This window comes from Ptychodera flava, chromosome 5 (assembly GCF_041260155.1).
Source record: "Ptychodera flava strain L36383 chromosome 5, AS_Pfla_20210202, whole genome shotgun sequence".
Classification (NCBI taxonomy): Eukaryota; Metazoa; Hemichordata; class Enteropneusta; family Ptychoderidae; genus Ptychodera; species Ptychodera flava.
This window is the reverse complement of record NC_091932.1, coordinates 16,822,587-16,843,393: the sequence shown is the minus strand read 5'-3', so window position 1 is coordinate 16,843,393 and position 20,807 is coordinate 16,822,587. Positions and strand designations below refer to the sequence as shown.

At 37.3% G+C, this 20,807-nt stretch overlaps 1 protein-coding gene across 1 annotated transcript in view; it reads right to left on the bottom strand.

Moving 5' to 3' along the window:
* LOC139133150 (short transient receptor potential channel 4-like) overlaps positions 1-20,807 on the bottom strand; it is a 145,005-nt gene that overhangs the window by 54,377 nt on the left and 69,821 nt on the right. Inside the window, exon 2 of the mRNA XM_070699577.1 lies at positions 1,480-1,693. Coding sequence (XP_070555678.1) covers positions 1,480-1,693 — 214 coding nt within the window. The remainder of the gene's footprint in view (positions 1-1,479; positions 1,694-20,807) is intronic.

Below are 20,807 nucleotides of genomic sequence, written 5' to 3'. Positions count from 1 at the left end.
TTTCGACCAGGCACAAATTATAAAGCTTCATGTTTAAGCTTTAATTGTTGTGAAGGTTTTTAAAATTTGTCGTGAGCGATCTAAAACTGGCATGGTACAGTGAAAGTCAAAAGTGCGATACGTAAAGAGGAGCTGATGGAGAAGAGTTTTAAATATGTATAATATCTTATAATTTTTGTTCTGGTAATGCTCAATGTTATTGTTGACAACTGATTAGAAGACATTCTCAACAATGAGATTGCCTATTTACTCGCTTTGCTGTGCTTGTACGACTAACACTCTTTTTCAATATTTTGTTGGCAAAACAAGGCTACCAAATGCCTCTTTTAAATTTCCTTTCATCGGCAAGATATTGCTCAACTTGTCACCACAAAACGACACCTCGGTAAGGCGACCCCCGTCTTTAGAACTGAACAAAGGAAAAGAAACGCGACGCGTCGGTCCCCGTCAAATGTTGCCTGAACGGCCGAGGAACGCAGTCAGATAAAAATCAACCTGTACACCTTGGCAATGTATCATCATTTAAGCACCGATATCCTGACGAGCCCGTCGGCACACGTAATCATGAGAGCCGACACGGAGGCAACTTCCGCAATACGCGCGTCTCAACTTCTGCAACGACGGCAAGAAAGCAAAAAAGAAAAACCCTCAGGCGCAGTGGTCCAGAACAAATTCCCGACGGCCACACACCGCTCCGCACCCATCAAACAGCTGTGACGAAATTCATTAAACATGCTAATACACTCCTTTTGGCCACCTCCATCTTTTCAGACTGTTGAGTGATGTTGATTTGTTTGCACACGGGAGAAAATGATGGCTTATAGATCGTGACTGTTCAAGGATAAACATACATTTATTAATCCTCGCTCCACGGGTTATGGCGTTGGGGAACTGTGGAAGAGAGTTGAATGGCGACGTATGGTAACAGACATGAAAGAACCTTTAATCATGAGAGAGTTTACAATACGACAGGATGTATTACATCATTTCAAATTATGACAACCTTCGATTTGAATATAAAGAAAAGTGTGTTAAAACAGTGCATTTTGTCCCAATTTACATGTAATAAACATGGCACAACTCTCTCTGTTAGCAAATATGGTTGTCAGTCAGTTTGATTAGATAACTATGATTTTTTAAGCGCCGACGCGATGACAGTTTGGAATCCAACGCATAGGAATCCAGACAGACGACAACGTAAATCAAGGAACCGAAGTGCTACTCTGTTACTTTGTATTTCAGCTTGTGTTTTAATGCTGTCTCCCCGAATTTATAATTAAGTAATTATAAATCAAGGGGTATGTTCTATAACGATAACGGCAGGCCGTCTTTCAGTTGCGGCTCCACTCAAACATGCTACGCTTCTATCGCCGATGTTGCTATTTTTAAGCGTTGTAGAATGGCGTGGCACAAAAACATATATTTAAATAAAAGAGCGAGCATAATGCGATAGCTGACTGAAATAAAATCGTTACTCACCAAAATTCCTATTCTGTATTGCGATCACAAGGGCGCTTCTGCCATCATTGTCGACGCAGTCGGCGTTGAAGTGAGCTTTATTCTCCAGGGCCAATATCATAGCTTTCTTGTCGCCCTTTTCCGCCGATGCCAGAAACAGCCTCTCCATGTTTTTGGCCGCCGAGCCCTGGTCCCAATCCATGATGTGGCTGCCTCCGCTGCGATTACTACTCCTCTGTAAGCGACGGGTAAAAAATATATAAATTCCACATGTAAAACTTTCCTTCTCCGCGCGGCGTTTTTCCGATCACAAACTTATCTGACGCACTCACTCGCACAGCAGCGTCAGGTAAAAAAGTATAATGACAAGCTGACGTCACATGATCCGTGACGTCACCGAGGACCGGTACCGCAGGGCACAGATGATATCAAAATTATGTTTCAACGAGGGCGAGAATACAGACAATCTACGCCGGGACCGTTTATATGATGTGAATAATATCTGAATTGTTAATCATGTTGGCGGTAAATTTATCACAGATTTCTAAAAATAAACAAGGCCAAAAAAACCTGGCTTCTCATAGTAAGTAAAACAAGCAAACAACGCGTGATGCAAATCAATAGTTTTAACTTATTTTTGATGACTAGTTTGCGCACTATCACGTTATTTTATCATAGTTAAGTTTTTCAGTATTTTGTGAAACCGTGAAATATTTACACGTCGCTGGGCGATGGATATGTTGCCCATTACTTGTCATAATTTCATAAAAGACAGAAACACGGGGCTTCTACTCGCTGGGCTATGATTTCCCAATGTCACCAGCTGAAAATATGTTTACCTCCACCTTTCTAGTGCTTTCACGAACACTGTCATGAAGCTACACGATTATAAAATTATGTGACGACCATGAAAGTTCGGTTGTGTTCACCTGCCTATTGCCCGATGAGGTAGTAGGATTATAACTTACTCAGTAGAAATAAATTTTGATGATATTACCACTACCTTTGTTCAGTTGATCAACTACATTTTCCTATTTTACAACAAAATTAGTTTATGCTGAAAATAAGAAATGAACCACGCCGAGCGACAGTACCACGAGATTTGACCGGTTCAGCACATACGTGCACGAGCGATAGCGTGTGCACATATGGGGTGAACTGGTCAAAACTGTGTGGTATACCCGTCGCAGGCGTGGTTTACTTCTATATCATAAGAGTATATCGAAATTCTGGTGTGTAACGTTAAAAAAGATGAAATTTTCTCTACATAAGAGCTCGCACGAGTCACAGCCGTGCTTTATCGCGAATATAGCACGGTTACTTTCACGTCTCGACCAATCAGATCACTTTATTTGCGCTATCAATATACTGGTATGATACAGAACAGAATGTTACCTGTGCCGGCACAACGCAGGCTTTGTACAATATGCAAGTCGTTTACCGGTATGGTTTATAAACGAATCCACGCCCGTTCTAATAAAAGCTTGTCAGCAATAACAATGGAATTACAAACACGCTGTCTTGACAAGCTATAGATCAGCTATTTTGGTGTGATGGTGATAGTAGAATGAGATTCAGCATATTAACGACAAAAACTAAAAAGAATGGACAGAAAGTTTTTTTAAAAATCGATAAAACGGAAAAAAAGCAGTCAGAAGTTACTATAGCCTATATGATGGAGCTTCCACATTGACCGTATTCAGCAATACTTGTCAACTAGTCATTGTATGATCAGCTCAAAGGTTCCCGCCAACTGATATACGGCTTGCATCTGCTGGCTTTAAGGTTCTTATGTGGCATACACCGAAACATATTGTAGCCTTTCCAGCAGAATATATACACAACTGCAGTTTTGATGTGACACATCTCATGTTGCTCCATGACATCGGACTATAAACAGATGCTTGTATTGCGTTTGTTCGTTTTAATGCGTCGCGCATTTATAGTCCAGTCAATCTAAGCCAAAAAAGGGGTAAACCTAGGACTAATTGCAACAGAAATTATTTCTTCACCATGCATTTTGGAAGGTCCTAGAAATAACATACTAAAAGTATAATAAAATCTAAGGGGTGCAACAGTGCCTAATTTGCATAAATGTAAAGGGGTCTCATGGGTATAAAATTGTCGCTGACAGACGGTTTCTACTTAAAATATGTGGCTAAACATGCTTTTGATCAGGTTTTTTTGGCTTATTTGCCTCCTTTTTGGTTTAGGCAATGTTGTTGAAAATATTTTGTCGTCATACAAATATGCCTCATTTGCATAAATCCAATATGGCCGCCACAACACTTCACTTTCTTAGTTTTTCTTGAATTAAGAACTATTTTTAAGCTACTACTGACAGCAATAGAATAATTTTTTCACATTGTATTTTAGACAAGTCCTAGAATAACATACTCAAAGCCTAGTACAATCTAGAATTGTAAACAGTGCCTAATTTGCATAGATGTAAAAAGATTATGGGTACAAACTAAGTGCTGATAGAATGTTTCTGCTAAAAATAATTGGCTAAATGTGATATGTTATGCAGATTTTTGGCTTATTTGCCTTGTGTTTGGTTTAGGTAATGTTGATGGAAATATCTAGTCTTCATAGAAATATTCCTAATTTGCATAAATCCAATATGGCCGCCAAAACCTTCACTTTTCTTTGTATTTTTCCCAATTAATAACTATTTTTATGCTACTTCTGACATCAATAGAATTATTTATCCACTGTGTATTTCAGAGAAGCCCTACAATGACATACTAAAAGCCTCATACAATCTACAAATGTAAACAATGCCTAATTTGCATATATGTAAAAAGATTATGGTTACAAACTAGGTGCTGATAGAATGTTGCTACTAAAAATATTCGGCTAAACATGATATATGCGGGTTTGGGCTTAGTTGCCTTGTTGTTGGTTCAGGCAATGTTGATTAAAATATTTTGTCGTCATAGAAATATTCCTCATTTGCATAAATCCAATATGGCCGCCACAACACTTCGTTTTTCTTTGTATGTCCCTAATTAATAACTATATAAGCTACTTCTGACTGCAATAGAATTAAATTTTCTCTGTATTTTAGAGAGGAATGACATACTAAAAGTCCAATACAATCTAAGATTTATAACATTACCTTATTTGTATAGATATAAACGGATAATGGGAGCAATACGTTCACTGATAAAAGAAATAAGCATATTGGATTGAGAAAAATGCGACATTATGTTCAAGTAATGTATGCATTTATCTTGATTTTTGTCCAGGCAATATTTTTGAATACATTTTATTGCCCGAGAAATATTCCTACTTTGCCTAAATCAAGTATGGCTGCCACTGCATTTCACTTAAAAATTATATTTAATCTACACAGCAAGTAGTTTTTGTTTCCACTCTGTATTGAATGTATAGAATGACAAACAAAATGAGTGTTAAGAGGGGAGAAAAGGGTACAAAATCGTTGCTGTTAATAGATTTCTTAAAAATATATTCAGCAAATTGATATTTAATTCAAGCAATTTCATTATTTAATGTACTTTTTGTGTTTCTAGGCAATGCATAAAATCATTTAAGATTCCTCATTTTACATATAACTGCAATTTGCCCCTCCTACCACTTTACTTTTCCCTTTTTGACCTATAGTATAAATGACTATATATAATGTTAAAAAACAACGGAGATCATTGGAACTACATTTAGTAGGGTCATGGAAGTTACATATCGCAAGTTTAAAGGCCTGTGTTGGCACCAGATTTTCTCATCAGAAAATTTATCCACCAGATTACAATTTCAATGGAAAACAAAAGGCTCTTACATCTAAATCATTCTCTTACAGACTAGAACAAAGGCGATCCCAGGGATCGCGAAAAGTGTATTTAATGAAGTTGTGCATAAAACAGCTAATTTACCCAAATGCTAAACGGGTCATAGATGCTATACAAACCTGGTGCTGATAATCTTTTTACGAAAGTGATTTAAGAGATAAGCTGACATTGTAATGACTGTGTTAGTTCAGGGAATGTTTTCAAATAAAATTTCTTAAAGCGATAAAAAATTCTTATTTGCATTTGTCCAATAAGTCAACCATGTCACTTTCTTTTTCTAATTGGAACATGAATTATTTCTTCACCTTAAATACTTAAAAGGTCCAAGAATGGTATATTCAAAGCCTAATACAACTACAGTGTGCAAAGGACTAATTTTAAAAGATTTTATAGGAAATACCTACACTGTACTAAATGTAATAATTGAAACTTGAAAGGTTTTACAATATCGTAAAGAGAGATTGGAAGTTTTTACTGACATTGCTAAATATATTTTACCAAATTTTGAGCGATTCCTCATGTGCATAAATCATATATGATGATCATTAAAATAATTTCTTTAATTTTCAAATTGACGTCAACTTATTTTAATTAATTATGTTATCAGTAAAATGAGAAGTTACATGAAGAGACACTACTAGTTTAAGTTATTTAATACTTTACATTCTTCCTATCGAAAGATGTCCATTTTATAACTTGAATGAACATTTTGCTCAGTACAAAGAAATTGACATGGTTATTTATTTTCTGTGTATTTTAACTCATTTTAATGATTATATACTAATAGGGCCTACAAAATGAAAAGCCCTGTAAGAATAAACAATGATTGATTTGTATAGTTCATTTCAATTATCTAGAGAATTTGCATAATGTCAATAACATTGGGAACTTACTGGAAGATTTGGATTTTCTTAATGCATACCAAATGCTTGGCCAAATAACCAACACTTTGTACTAAGGGAGGCTGAAGAAAATTTGTGTTTCAGCTCTATTTTATTTTATTTTCACCCTTACCCGTATTACTAATATAGATTAAGTGTTGATAAATGTAATTAAAGACCAGGTTGTGTGGTCACTGGTAAATCAGATATACTTTTGACTGTGTGCAACTTGCCTGTTCATGCTACATACAGAAATTTATGATAATAATGATAAATAAATTATAATGATCATGATGATATAGAGGTACAATTGTTATACTATACTGCCAATTATCATGAAATATGGATTAGGAAAGCTTTTCCTTATCAGCTGAAAGACATTACAATAATCAAAGGACACTGCATTTCTCAAAATTTTGAAATTTCTTGAAGACAACAATTGAAAATTAATATAAAGTCATATAGTGAACTGAAGAGAGAGATTTCCTGTTAAATCTTACCGTACACAGCCATAGCATTTGAGGAAAAACTGAAAAAAATATGTTGACTGAATCATGATAATCTAAATCACTGGTAAAGCAAATCTAGATACTTTTCATAATGTTACATGGTCTAGCTGCTCTTTCAAATTTTCATGACCGTGAAACAAGAAAACCAAGATGTGAAGGGATTTGCATCACAGAAGCTACCGTTAACGAGTTTATCAATTAGGATATCAAATTTTGACATCAAATTATGATAAAATTGGTTATCCTGTATTTTGAACCTTATGGAAGTCTCACCTCAGATTGGCCAGACTCTCAATTCCTTGAGTGATCGATCTTATTGGTAATAATACAAAAGTCTAATAATCTGCAAATGGAAGTCCATTACATAACAGCCCCATGAGTGATACTTGCACATCTAAGATCTGATATGATACGTAGTACAATTATATCATCCTATGCTTCACATCTTTTCATTGAGTTATCCTTCCCCATATTTATGGGTTCTACAATGAACTGCAGTAGTATGAATAACCCCGACAGAAAGCAAAATCTAGACTTTCTGTTGTCAACGAAAGGATTCTGGCTGTAAACAAATGAACCACCTAGAGGAAGATGTAAACAGAGAGGAAGAGGAAGAAATTTGATATGATAATGACCATCATAATAATTGTCATCACCACTACCACCATGGTGATTCAAATGATATTCGTATTTATACTAATAACAGTTCAATAATGAGAAAGATGATTCACAGGCACAACTGTTAAGTGTGGTGAACCATTTATTAGTAACTGAATATTTCCATCGTCATTGAAGATAATGACCAATTGCATAATATATTCCTTCAAAAATTTTACTGCAATCGAACATGTTGTAGGAGAAAATGACTTAAAATGACAATTGATGTCAAAAACTTGAGCATGTCCAATGATTTTTTATGAATAACCTTATTGTTGTAAAAGAAAGAAGGATATCCAAAGAAAGAATTCTGATTCCTTTTATTTAAACAGTTATTCTCTTAAACTCTTCTCTTTATTCATTGCATTTCTGAATAACCAGAAAATGTCAATGGAAGCTATTATAGGCTTATTGTATACAGAAGATCGTTTGTGTCAATTATGCAAATTAGGCATTTTGTATTAAAATATGCAAATTATGCATGCAAATTAGATCAACCTCTTTTCTTTTAGGTAATTCTTGCAAAACCTTAACAATTTCATAGAGAAAAAAAATTGTTTAAATCTGAGCTTAAACATTCATTTTGTCTGAAATAGTGGAAAAACTGTGAATATATGCAAATTACTTAATTTGCATATTCTTTATTGTTCAAGACATTTAGAAAATAACTTATTGAACCTTACTTAATCGTGTTGCAATGAAAAAAGTCACTTGAATACAGTTTACATGCCCAAAATGTGAGTATAGCAGTCATTTTAAAGGCGATATATAGCTAATTTGAATATATGCAAATTAACCAATTTGCACCCTTTATATTTTTCTATACTTTTAATATGTCATTAGTGAGACCTTTCCAAAGGTAATGGTGAAGAAATAATTTCTGTTGCAATTAGTCCTAGGTTAAACCCTAAATTGACTGGACTATTAAGGCAATTTAGGGTATGAGAACATAATAGCAGGAACTTCATGCATCAAACGAGTTAAAGCCCCACTAGCTGTTAACTCTTGAAATTTGTTTACCTCTAAATATCTTCCTATTCTCTCCTTGTTTTCTCTGAATTCTACCTCGGAAGGGATATGGGCTTTTACTACATTAGGAAACCATTTCTTTGTGAAACATTTGACAAGTAAATTCAAATTTTAGCTTTCATTTTGATTTCCCGCCATTTTCAAAATTTGGTAATATTACAAAGGAAACAGAACATACAATGTCACAGTTGACAACATCAACCCCTATGCATTACATTGGACTACTCTGTGCAGTTTATGTGAGGATTTTCAGTGCAGATATACACAGTATCCACGGTTTTTGCTTTTGTGCATTGGACTGCGATTTAATGTTTAAGCAAACATTTAATCGCAGTGTAATCTTTATCTTGTTCAAAATTGCACATACAGTCCCAGCTGGTAGTTGATAAGTGTATACACACACCTAAATAAGTACATTCTCACAAACTTATTTTAGTTTGAAAGTAAAGTCATAAATATAATGCGAAAAGATACAGCCAGTGGGCCTTTAATGTCAATTACAGCACTAGTTCATCATCGTCGCACACACATAGTGTATCTGTTAGATTACACGCAATGAGGAAAAGTGTCATTTAAGCTAAATCAAGCAGAGGGAATATTTCGCTGGTAGGCATTTTCAACTTGCAGACCTTGATACCATGAGTTGAAGGTCATTTGAATGATGTTTATTGTCTAAGAACACACAGGCGGGTTTCTATATCGAGCAAAGCATAGAATTATTTCTTGTTAATGTATGTACCAGCATTCACGGCGTGTAGGAGTGGGGCGGTATCAATAGACAAAAGCAACTTACAAGCATTATGTGAAAATTACTATTCAAAATTCATACTAGTGACATGCCGAACAGTCCATAACTACACGGTTCGTTGGAGAAAACAAAATATTTGAAAGATTGCAATGACGACAATGGACGACAAGCATATTAATAGCAAGGGCCAATGGTGACTCGACTTTTGACGAAGTCGTGATGATGAACACCAGAGTCGCGTAAGTCGTACACCGCGTCCTGATCGTATGAGGTTAAGGTCGTTTGAGTGGCGTCCATTGTCTGACAACACACAATCTACTTGGTTCTTTAAGAAACTAAATTTAAAAAGTTCAGCGAAGACAAGATGGAACATTTAAGAATGTGTGTGTGTCTTCTTCTTCAATCTCTTTCTCAGGCGACTGCAAACTTCCGAACGTGACCCCAATTAACCTCGTGGTCGGTGTGGCAAACTTGATTCGATTGGTGTCAATTTGCTGACAAACACCGTTGCAGGTGTGCGTATACGAACTGACTACTGTTCACGTGCGCGGAGATTGATCGTTTGGCGATTCTGGGTCAAAGGTCATTCATCTTTGCAGCCTCTTCCTTCATGCGGTAGATCTCACTTCGGAAAGTTGAACTCCAGAGGACAATGGCCTACACGAGATCGATTTGATCTCTTTTTTGTATGCGAGTTTAATTTCGCCAACAACTACGTGTTTCCTTGTCGCATGGAAAGAACTTAAAGCAGATTCTTATTTCAATACGATGTGTCATTGCTCTTTCTGTGGATCAAATGTCAAGCGAGTTATTTCATGAATTAATGAAAGTTTCACGTGTAAATTGTCTTGTAAATTTGTCCGTCATTATTTTATTATGACAGCAAATTTCGAACCCGTCATGTCACTTATCAAAATATGATAAGCTATGCATGATATGTAGGTTAGACACACACAATACACTGTCCGGTCCGTGAGAAACCTGATCAGACCGTGAGAAAAAGCCCGTGCTCGTTCTCACTGGCCGGAACACATGTCACGTGATGTGTAATTCGCACCATGTGTGTCGGCCGATTGATGTCTATGTTATCTGTAAAATATGACAAATTGGGTTTCAACTCTCCTTTTTTGTGTTGATTTCACATTTAACTATTTGTTGAATCCAGACACGTGTCCTTGAACTGAATCATGTGTCATTGAACTCTGAAGTTTACGTCATAACTACTCTGCTGATACTATTTTTTGCATATTTTTGTCTTTTTCTAAGTTTGCTGTTTGTATTTTTTTTAAAAACTCGCGAGACTGACACATCAAGATTAAACAGATGGTCCTCGAAGTTCAACCGATCAACCAATAGCATTACACACTGTTCTGGTGGATATTATTATGCATAGTTCAAAATAGAAATCCAATTTTTCGCTGTGAAGACAACGACCTGGTTCCTGAACTAAAGAAACGCAACTTCAGAGCACATTATTGGTCAACAAAACTGTGTGTGTCAGGTCAGTTTTATTCAATTTAAAAGAATCAAGTTTCTTGGCTCACGTTTTCGGTTTAAGTGAGATTTACCAATTGTTTTGAGAAAGTATAACACCAATGATAAAATTTTTGAATTGATGATCGTGATCGGTACGCGATATGGAGTGTCAAAATTTACTTTCAAATAATTAAATTCTATTTTTAAGCCTTGCTCTATAGAGTGCCTAGCAATATTTATCAGTGCGATTTTTACAGGAACGATTTGCACTTTACTTTTAAAACAAAGATTACGCGAAAATTCTGGTTATTAAAATGAATTATGGAAAGTTTATATGGATTTCATTTCAAAAGGAAATAGCATGTGGTTTCCTTTGAACTTTAATAACTAAAAGACTAACCGCAACAATTGCAGTGCGTCATCAACTCTTCAAATGTTCATTTCACAATCAACTGCTAATAATAGTGTCTAATATATCGGCAGGGGCTCGATATCCTAAGAGGGTTTATCAGCTTAACGACACTGAGCCCTGCCAGTGCGAGAGGCTGTATTAATCGAATTTTTTGTTTGACATGTGGTAAAATACCAAATCTGCGGCAGGCAAATCTTCTTTTCGAAAATCAATTCCTTCGTCTTTTGATAATTCAACTGAAATTCAGCGTTGAATCTGACAGGTGGGATCAGAACAAACGACGATTTTCTTTTTTCAAAATCAAATAGCATAAAGTGAGACAAGGTTTTATTACATTTTCAAAGTACAGTGTTGGATATGCATGAAGTTCTTCAAAGTTCTTTCCCCTTTTTGCTCTCGTGACTGTTCGATAATGATACATGTGGTAGGCAGATATTGACGAGAAAGAGTTCGCGAGATCAAATTATTGTGCTGATTAGAGAATTCCAGACCGCGGAAGGCGTTCTGCTTTTCTTTGCTATCCCTGTTTTGCAAAATATGAAAAAATTTGAATGTGCAATTCTCAAGCGAAGCATGTGGCAAATGGGTTACATTGACGAGATGAGCCAGAAAGGGCAGAATTATTTCAATGCTCGTATTTGCATGTATATGATCGTGAGGTCGCTCGGCACAGAATTGTCTGTATCATTTAAATGCGGGTGTATATTATCTCGTTAGACCTTGACTCGCGTGACTTCATGCAGTACACGGCGAGACTTCATCTGTGTCATTAATCTGCGACAAAATGTTTCAAGAAATTATAGCTTGCGCATTTGAAAGGTATGGCCAGCCAGAGCAAAATTGAGTAAAATCGACAAAAATTTCGGATAATCTCACCGCCTTTACTTCAAGGTTTCGACTAGCAGGTGATGAGGGATGGGACCTCATTTTTAATGCTAGGTACTCTGAGAACTTTCTAGTCTGTTTTCTTTCTGAAATTATTGCCAGTACGTTTTTTGAATTTCGTGATTATAACGACGTGATCGCTGGCGCGTTCACTTTCGCATGATCGCACGACGTAACACGTCGGGAAGGCTAATTTGCATCCGCGAAGCCCCGTGTCAGCTTCGCCTCATGCTCCATTATGCACGACTGACACTCCTTAGAGTCCACATCTGCGGCATCGGTCGCCATTTTTATCTTGTTTTGCAAAGAAAAAAGTCCGTCCTTGCCATTACCTCCGAACATTGCTCAATTTACTGCCAGGGCAAGTGATAACAAGACCATCAATTACCCGGTCTATATTCTTTGCGGGCGGTTTGAAAAGTCTCCTGACGATCGCATTGCGCTGATTATGCATCGAGTTTGCCATTAAGAGTGTTTACCATAATAGTGCGTCACCTTTGTGACGGAGGACAGGCTTGTCTGCTGGTGTTGTAGCGACGCCGGAATAAATTTTGCTCACGTAATTTCTTCACCATTCTCATTTATGTATACCAATTGGTCTGATAACGTTAAAATGGTAATTTGCTAATTCTACCGGTCGGACAGTAGATGTGATACCGCCACTTTTGCGCTAACGTACCGAAATAGGGAAAGTTTATAAAACCCTCGTTTATTATATAAGGTAAATAAATGAGACAGCGAAATTGTGTCCGTACATAACCTTTTAAGCAATTATCAGGCAGCCAAAACATCCTTTATTAACTGCATGCTATGTGCATTGTATAATACCAACAACGGGAATACGACTGTCTCATGCATTGTACCATATAAAATAACCAGATATGAACTGAAAATGCCCACGTGTTTCATTATATATTGCAGTTATATGCAAACTGAACCCTTGCCACATTTCTGCAACTTCATTGAAAGTGTTATGATCAACATAACGAATAATATTCACCACAGATTAATTCTAAATCCAAATATATATCCCCAATCAGGAAAGTTCATTAAAATATGCAAATAAGGAATTGATTGAAATGTTCTCATTAAATATGCAAATTAGGAATAGGCTGAAGTAAAAATGTTAAATGACTTTTAATAATCTCGTATCATAGTATCTTTAATGTACAAAACAATTTGTCAGCTTTGGTCTGGTCAAGACAGGTAAATATCCTTAATTAGGAAAGTTCATTAATTTGCAAATAAGGTATTGGCTAAAGTAAACCAGATATGAACTGAAAATGCTCACGTGTTTCATTATATATTGCATTTATGTGCAAGTTTGAACCTTTGCTACATGCTTTGCTACATTTAAAGAGTTATGATCAACACAATGAATTTCACCACAGATCAAATCTAAAGGTCATTAAGTATTCAAATATGTAATTAGCTGAAATAAAAATAATTAATTTCTTTGAGTACTGTATTGTATCACAATATAGCATGTGTAATTACCTTTGGTCAAGTCCTTCAAGCTCTATATGCCAAACCGTGAAAGCTTGTTAGCTATTTATGCAAATTATGAATTAGCTGACATGAAAATGCAAAATGACTTTCAATACTGTTATAACCTGGTATAATGATCAATGTACACAGCATGTTTCGCCAAATTTTATCAAGTAAATGCCAGTATATATCCCTAATTTGGAAGGTTCATTAAATATGCATATTGGGAATTGGCTGAAAAAAATGTCAAATGACTTTCAATAATCTTGTATCATAGTATCTTTAATGTACATAGCAAGTTTTCCAACTTTGGTCAAGTCAAAACAGATAAATATCGCTAATAAATGCGGGATATCGGACCGCAGGCGGGCGAAGATTGCATTATAAGCGCGCCAACCCAAACTCACTGCATGGACATCACATTTACGAAATCGAAGTCCAAAGTCAACTACGTCATTGTTAGAATAAGAGAGGTTTCCATCACACGGGAGCATACCACAACAAATTTTGCACAGATGGCGTTGCACTGGCATTGAAAAAGGGTGCATGGGAGCATGGGAACGCGGGCAGTTTCCCTCGCTATGGGTAGGAAATGCATTGAGCAAGACACACTTCGGGTTCGCAAAAAAACGAGGATCCCATTTACGGGGCGCTCAAATATAACTATTTGCTGTGATACATAGCAGAGGCGTATATGTTTGTGATGCTGAGAATAACATCAGTAAATAAATGACGGGTTTTAAAAGTTGACGTTTTTTGCGATGAAACAGACTTCTGAAGGTAGCTCGCTTGGGGAACACGTCATCCCGGCCGCTGTCCGCTTTGACCCCAGTAATTCACACTGGTTTTGGTCGGCCCCAGGTACCCAAGTCACTTCGACCCCGTCACACTTTTGCCTACATGTCCACGGAGACGATTCAACATATTCCACAACAAAGCCAAGACAAAAATTGAAAATATCAATAAAATGGCTTCACAAAGGCTGAAATACACGATACTCGATGAAGTATGAAGTTTATGAAATGAAATCAAAATTGACAACACAAGTGTTTGTCTCGGGTAATACCACTTGAGGTTGAACTATTCTACAGACTGTTTTTTCCATACAGTGCAGTATTTGTCAGTGACAAATTAATCTTTGCAATACATTTTTTTGCGATGAGCTGGAAATTTGATTAATATCGAGTTAATGTACATAAATATTCCGTTATTTACTGGGACACGTTTATTTCTCGATCCGCTATCTGCGGACTACGTGCTGAAGTACATTGACTGTTCATGTCAACGATCGTTTCTCCCTCTGCAGAGTTTCTGTATCCCGTTCAACAATGCTGTACCTCGATCACACGATAGTGACGCTATGTAGCTGTGCAGTATTGAATCATAAAATGGCCACCTTGTCTAACAGTAACACGTATTGTCGGGATTATCGTACGGAAAAAAGACTGCAAAAGTAAGACTTATGAATCTTCATCAGAATTGAACACATCATGATTGTACACGAGTATCAACCGTGAATGCACGTTGAGCTCGGCAGTTACACAAGCATGGTACGCTACATGCGTAGCCCTACGAGTATGGCGACAGTGTCCGGCTTTGGCTACGCCGGGGGCTACGCCGCCTGCCGGAGGTGGGAGGCGGCGTAGCCAAAGCCGGACACTCTCGCCATACTCGTAGGGCTAGCTACATGCACTGCCGCGATGCCGATCGTATGCATTCCAAGGCCTATCCCGGAATTTGTTTCACAAACAACCTCAAAGGAGAGCAAACATACTTCTATGGACAATGACGAATACGTTTCTTGGCGAAGCAAAATCAAAACAGTGCAGAAGTACATGAAGTAGGTCATGGCCTTGGACTCTGTGCACGAACCTGATTGGACACTTCAATACCTTTGACCCAAAGTAATATTATTCATCAGCACTTCCATGCCATGAGGCTAGGTAGAGAACGTATTAGCCCTGCGTACGATGCTGTGTGTTCCGCTACAGCTAATAATAGCCCCGCTACACATACAGCCCCCCTCCCCACACCACGCCCTGCAAAGACCCGTACGTAGAGTTGGTGACTTCAAATCCATTTTTGGACTTGACGTAAAAAGCCAAATTACTGCCGAAATTCAGCGTTCTTGGGCCCAAGTCATATCCCTGCCTACCTCAGCTACTCGATCGCTTCCAAAAATGCCAGTCTTTTATTCTTTTTTCGTAAATAACCGTCGATGTCGGCAACTCTCTCGCTAGCCCTGCGTACGTACGCAGTGTACGCTGTGCATTCCCTGTGTGCGTTCCTAACACACAGCGTACACTGCGTACGTACGCAGGGCTAGCGAGAGAGTTGCCGACATCGACGGTTATTTACGAAAAAAGAATAAAAGACTGGCATTTTTGGAAGCGATCGAGTAGCTGAGGTAGGCAGGGATACGACTTGGGCCCAAGAACGCTGAATTTCGGCAGTAATTTGGCTTTTTACGTCAAGTCCAAAAATGGATTTGAAGTCACCAACTCTACGTACGGGCCTTTGCAGGGCTGTGGTGAGCGGGGCTATTAGCTGTAGCGGAACACACAGCATCGTACGCAGGGCTAAGAACGTATGTACTCATTTCTGGCGATCGAGCAGCGAGGGAAAAATCAATTACCAAGGATAAAGCTAATTTGCTAAACGATATTTTATCTTGAATAGTGAGTTGAATGAGTAATAAAATATCATATTTTTAATGTTCAATACGAGGTTGAAACACGGAGGGACCGTGGTTGAAACCAGAGCTATCCAGCTGCAGCTGTAGCCAACCTGGACAAGCACATTTCACAGCGCCCTCAAACAGTCGATTGTTTTCACTTGTCATACGCGGCGTAACAGAAAAATTAAAACTTTCATAACTTCATTAATATCCAAGCCACGCCCACCAAAACCTTTTCAGTTCTAGCCATTTGAATTCTGAAGATGTCTACCAAATTTGACTGAAATACGTTCAGCCGTTTTTGAGAAAATGGACCAACAGACAGACAGACACACAGACAGACAGACATCGCTGCGACATATGCCCACGTGTTCACACGTGGGCAAAAAATCAATATTGATTACGTGCATGTATTATGATGCGTTTCTATATGGTCTATATGTGTACTGACGCATTGCAGATTAACAGCTGCTAAATATGCATGATATCATGAACCATGTACACTATAAACAGACACTGTCCATGACGTTTGGAAGAGCTTTGCCTGCCTACCTGTCTGCCTGTCTGTCTGTCTATCTGTCTGTCTGTCTGTCTGTCTGTCTGTCTACCGCATGCATGCATGCATGCGTGTATGTATGTATGTATGTATGTATGTATGTATGTATGTATGTATGTATGTATGTATGTATGTATGTATGTATGTATGTATGTATGTATGTATGTATGTATGTATGTATGTATGTATGTATGTATGTATGTATGTATGTATGTATGTATGTATGTATGTATGTATGTATGTATGTATGTATGTATGTATGTATGTATGTATGTATGTATGTATGTATGTATGTATGTATGTATGTATGTATGTCTATCTATCTATCTATCTCTGTCTATCTATCTATCTATCTATGTATGTATCTATCTATATATCTATGGATATTCGTATGTATGTATCTATCTATCTATCTATCTATCTATCTATCTATCTATCTAGCTATCTATCTATCTATGTATGTATCTATGTATCTATGTACGTACATCCACTTTACTGTTGGTTGAGCCTACTTTAAGCGGTCAGAAATTCTGCTTGTATGAAGACAAAACAGACCCTGCCAAGGATTGTAAATGAGAGCTAACGATGGACATGCTGTTTTAAAAATTGAGACACAAAATACCAGTTCCAATCATTAAATCCTCTACACGATAATTAGTGTATATGATCACTGGTGTGTGCCATGCAGACAGTGTGTCTGGGAAAATTGAAATCAACTGCACTGACTTTCATAAAACTAACAAGACATTGCGATGAGGTAAAAATGTATACAAGAACATTCATATTCGGTCTACAGACGATTGTCTGTAAGTTACAATAACATTAGGGTTTTTTTCCTTTGACTACGGTATAGATAGGACAAATAAGTTTTCTGAACAAGACTTGTACATGGACCATGGAAATGGTAATGTTACATTGTATCTCAATCTTGAACACACTATCATTTTCAACCCCAAACAATGAAAGCTGGTTTCACCCTTGTACAAACAGAATTCTTATGTATGTATGTATGTATGTATGTATGTATGTATGTTGTATGTATGTATGTATGTATGTATGTATGTATGTATGTATGTATGTATGTATGTATGTATGTATGTATGTATGTATGTATGTATGTATCTATGCATCTTTGTATGTATGTATGAATCTATGTATCCTTTTATCTATGTATTTATGAGTGTAACTATGTACCTATGTATGTATCCATGTATCTGTGTATGTTTCTACACTACAGTATGTGCTTTCTAAACCAATGCTAAGCTGAAATAAAGTATTTATCATTATACCTACTTACTCTTGGGCCGTTTAACAGATACGCTATGTACTTAGTCATACATTGCAAACAAGTGTGCACAGATTGTGTCGATGTGTACCGCCATGGAATCAATTTGTTTGCCAGACATTTATGCGTGTGTGATCAATGTTTTGACAATAAATACAGTGGCGTTTCCCTCTGTTGATGCTACACACGATGAAGTTGGAAGCTCGGCTTTATTTTTTATTTTTTTTTTATTCTTTTTTTTTCATTTTTTTCCTTAACACATTTGCGTAATTAATGTCGCGAGAACGTGTACTTTTCTTATTAGGATTACCGCTTTCTGTAAAAGAGTTGTATTTTTATCCGAGTACTGGCGAACGTTGCCTAATCTCAGGACAAAACACGGGTCACCGTGCCAAAAGTTGAAATGAAGGAACTCTAGACGTCAGAGAGCAGCTTATAACTTATTTTCACCACTATATTCTATTTTTTGAGACTTTAAAAATGATGTTTGAGTTATCTGGAAAGAATCATCCATATTTTCTGTGGGGAGTGATATTTATTTTTTCATGTACAATGTTCTGTTAATCTTGAAAGATCATTCTGACATCACGTGACTCCTGGAGCTGCAATCACCTGACTTACGTTTGACTAACACCGATATTGCATCAATCTTTTCTTGATAAAGTAAAAAGCGAACGCGTCAGCAGTCTATTTGCCTAAGTTTTAGACGATACCGTCCGAAAGATCTGTCTTGAACCAGTTCCACACGAAATCCTGCATAAACGGGAAGAAAGCAAGGCCATGCTAATATATTTTTTTAATTTTCCCTAGAAAACAAAGTATAAACGGTGTTGCTTTATTATTTCAAAAACTGATAGAAGGGAATATCAACTTGTTTCTTCTGTAGATTTATTCCTTGAGTGGAATTCATCTACCTGTACGAAAGTCTCGTAAGCTCCCAGGGATAATGGCCATAAATTTAATCATAAAGTCGGTATTTCAATTTCCGACTGAAATCAAGAACAGGCGTACTATATTGCCAATCTTTCACCATTACTACCTCATTTCGTCACAGCCATTAAGTAAAAGTCTGCCACAATACTGGTATTACGGGTCGATGACTGGCGTAGCCTGCACTGTGTGGATTTCATCAGATCTGCATTAGAATTCGCCGCGAAATACGCGAACACGCTCATTAAAAGAGAAAAGATTTAATGCCCAATGCCCAACAAATCATCGGAGCTGCATACGGGCTGGGTGCATTTCAATTACCAACAATTCACTCTTGAGCGATTCGCTCATTTTCCAATACTCGGTTTCATTAATAAAACCTGCGGTGACGCAAAATTTTATCGCTAGGTCGGTTTCCGAGGTATAAGTTTAATAATATATTTCAATGTAATCCCCAGAAAGGAGAATGTATGCATCCAATGTATGCCAGGAAAAAATACTTTCGGCGTGAGTGGAATTTATTAGACGTGTTTGTTAAAGGTAAAACAATATTAGGTCGGTAGATAATTCTCGGGCAAAGTTTAATGTTTGGCGTCGTGAGTTGTGAATAATAATGGTTTTACTTTAAGTTAATTTTCATGTACTTTTTTATTAACACCGCGTCGATACCTACGGTTAGAAATGATTTTGTCTCGGACAGACTTTCTATCGATATGGTTAACTTTTATGAATTTATTTCGCATTCGGATTCCACATTTAGTGGTAGAGTTTTTAAACGCAGCATATTGCCCTTCCTGTGTCCTCAACTAAAATGCACTTACGTCGCTGATATATTTCGTGACGTGTTTTACAGTGGAGCGAACAAATATACTGAGTCTTTCATTTTTTTACTTTATTGTAACCTTTGACCGGCGCGATTGATATGCAAATAAACAAAAGCTGGTGCCTGGATGGAGATAGCATAGCGAGTCAGGATAAGCTTTTTATGGGATACAAAAAATATTGTACATATTTATAAAACATTGTCGACGCGTCACTCTGAGATGTGAAAATTAAATCGTAGTCTGAACAAATAACATCGTGATAATTGTGGTGTTTGCTTGCTTGCTTCAGTGTTGAATACAGTAAATTACAAGATCATCTCCGTTTATTCACACGTATGAAATTAAGTGGGTTATTGTGAACTGTGTTTGACTGAATAGATAGGCCGCCATCATAATGCGGCCGTCATCTGTCTGAGAGTCAAGCCTCAACGTGCGATGATCCCGCCGAGGTAAAACGCATTTGATCGAATAACATGATTTCGTCAGCGACAAATAAAGCGGATATAATAACACCCCTTGCAAAGCAAGTAACAGCTGGGGGAAAGAGCAGATGAGACATTTTCTGATGTCAGGTCAACTGTCTCTGGAGAATTGGCCTTCAGGAGGCGAGTGAATCTAATATGATATTCCGACTGTCTCTGGAATACGTTCAGCGCCGACCCGGCTGCAACGTTTACTTTGAGTGTAAGGACTTGTTAAAGGCAATTATGATACACTACTTGGACGAGATTGCGTTGGACTCCTGCACAAAATAATCCGAATCGACTGGGAAAGCGCGATTTGTGTCATTTGATTTGTCAAATTAAGTGCCTCGGCTGCTTTCATATGAATTTATTTGTCAGGAAATTGCACATCGATTATTGTGTGAGACAGTCGAATTACGCAGCATCGTATTCATGACGACAGTTGAGTGATGTGTGCATGCGATCCGCAGCTCGCTTTGGACGTTCCTTAAGGTAGAACGCACCTCGGCGACAGAAATTCAGGCCTTCAAATTTTATCAATTTTCTTCTGACCTACCACTTGTGGGCGCTCATTTTGAAGCTCTCGGTGAAAGAAAAGTTTTTATGGTCTTAGTTTTTCGAAAATCGAAAATTTTATTTTTTCCCATAGAGTTAACACAGGGATGGCGGCCATTTTGGATTTCAAATATCGAGAAGTCGTAAGTTATTTGTCTCTCTAG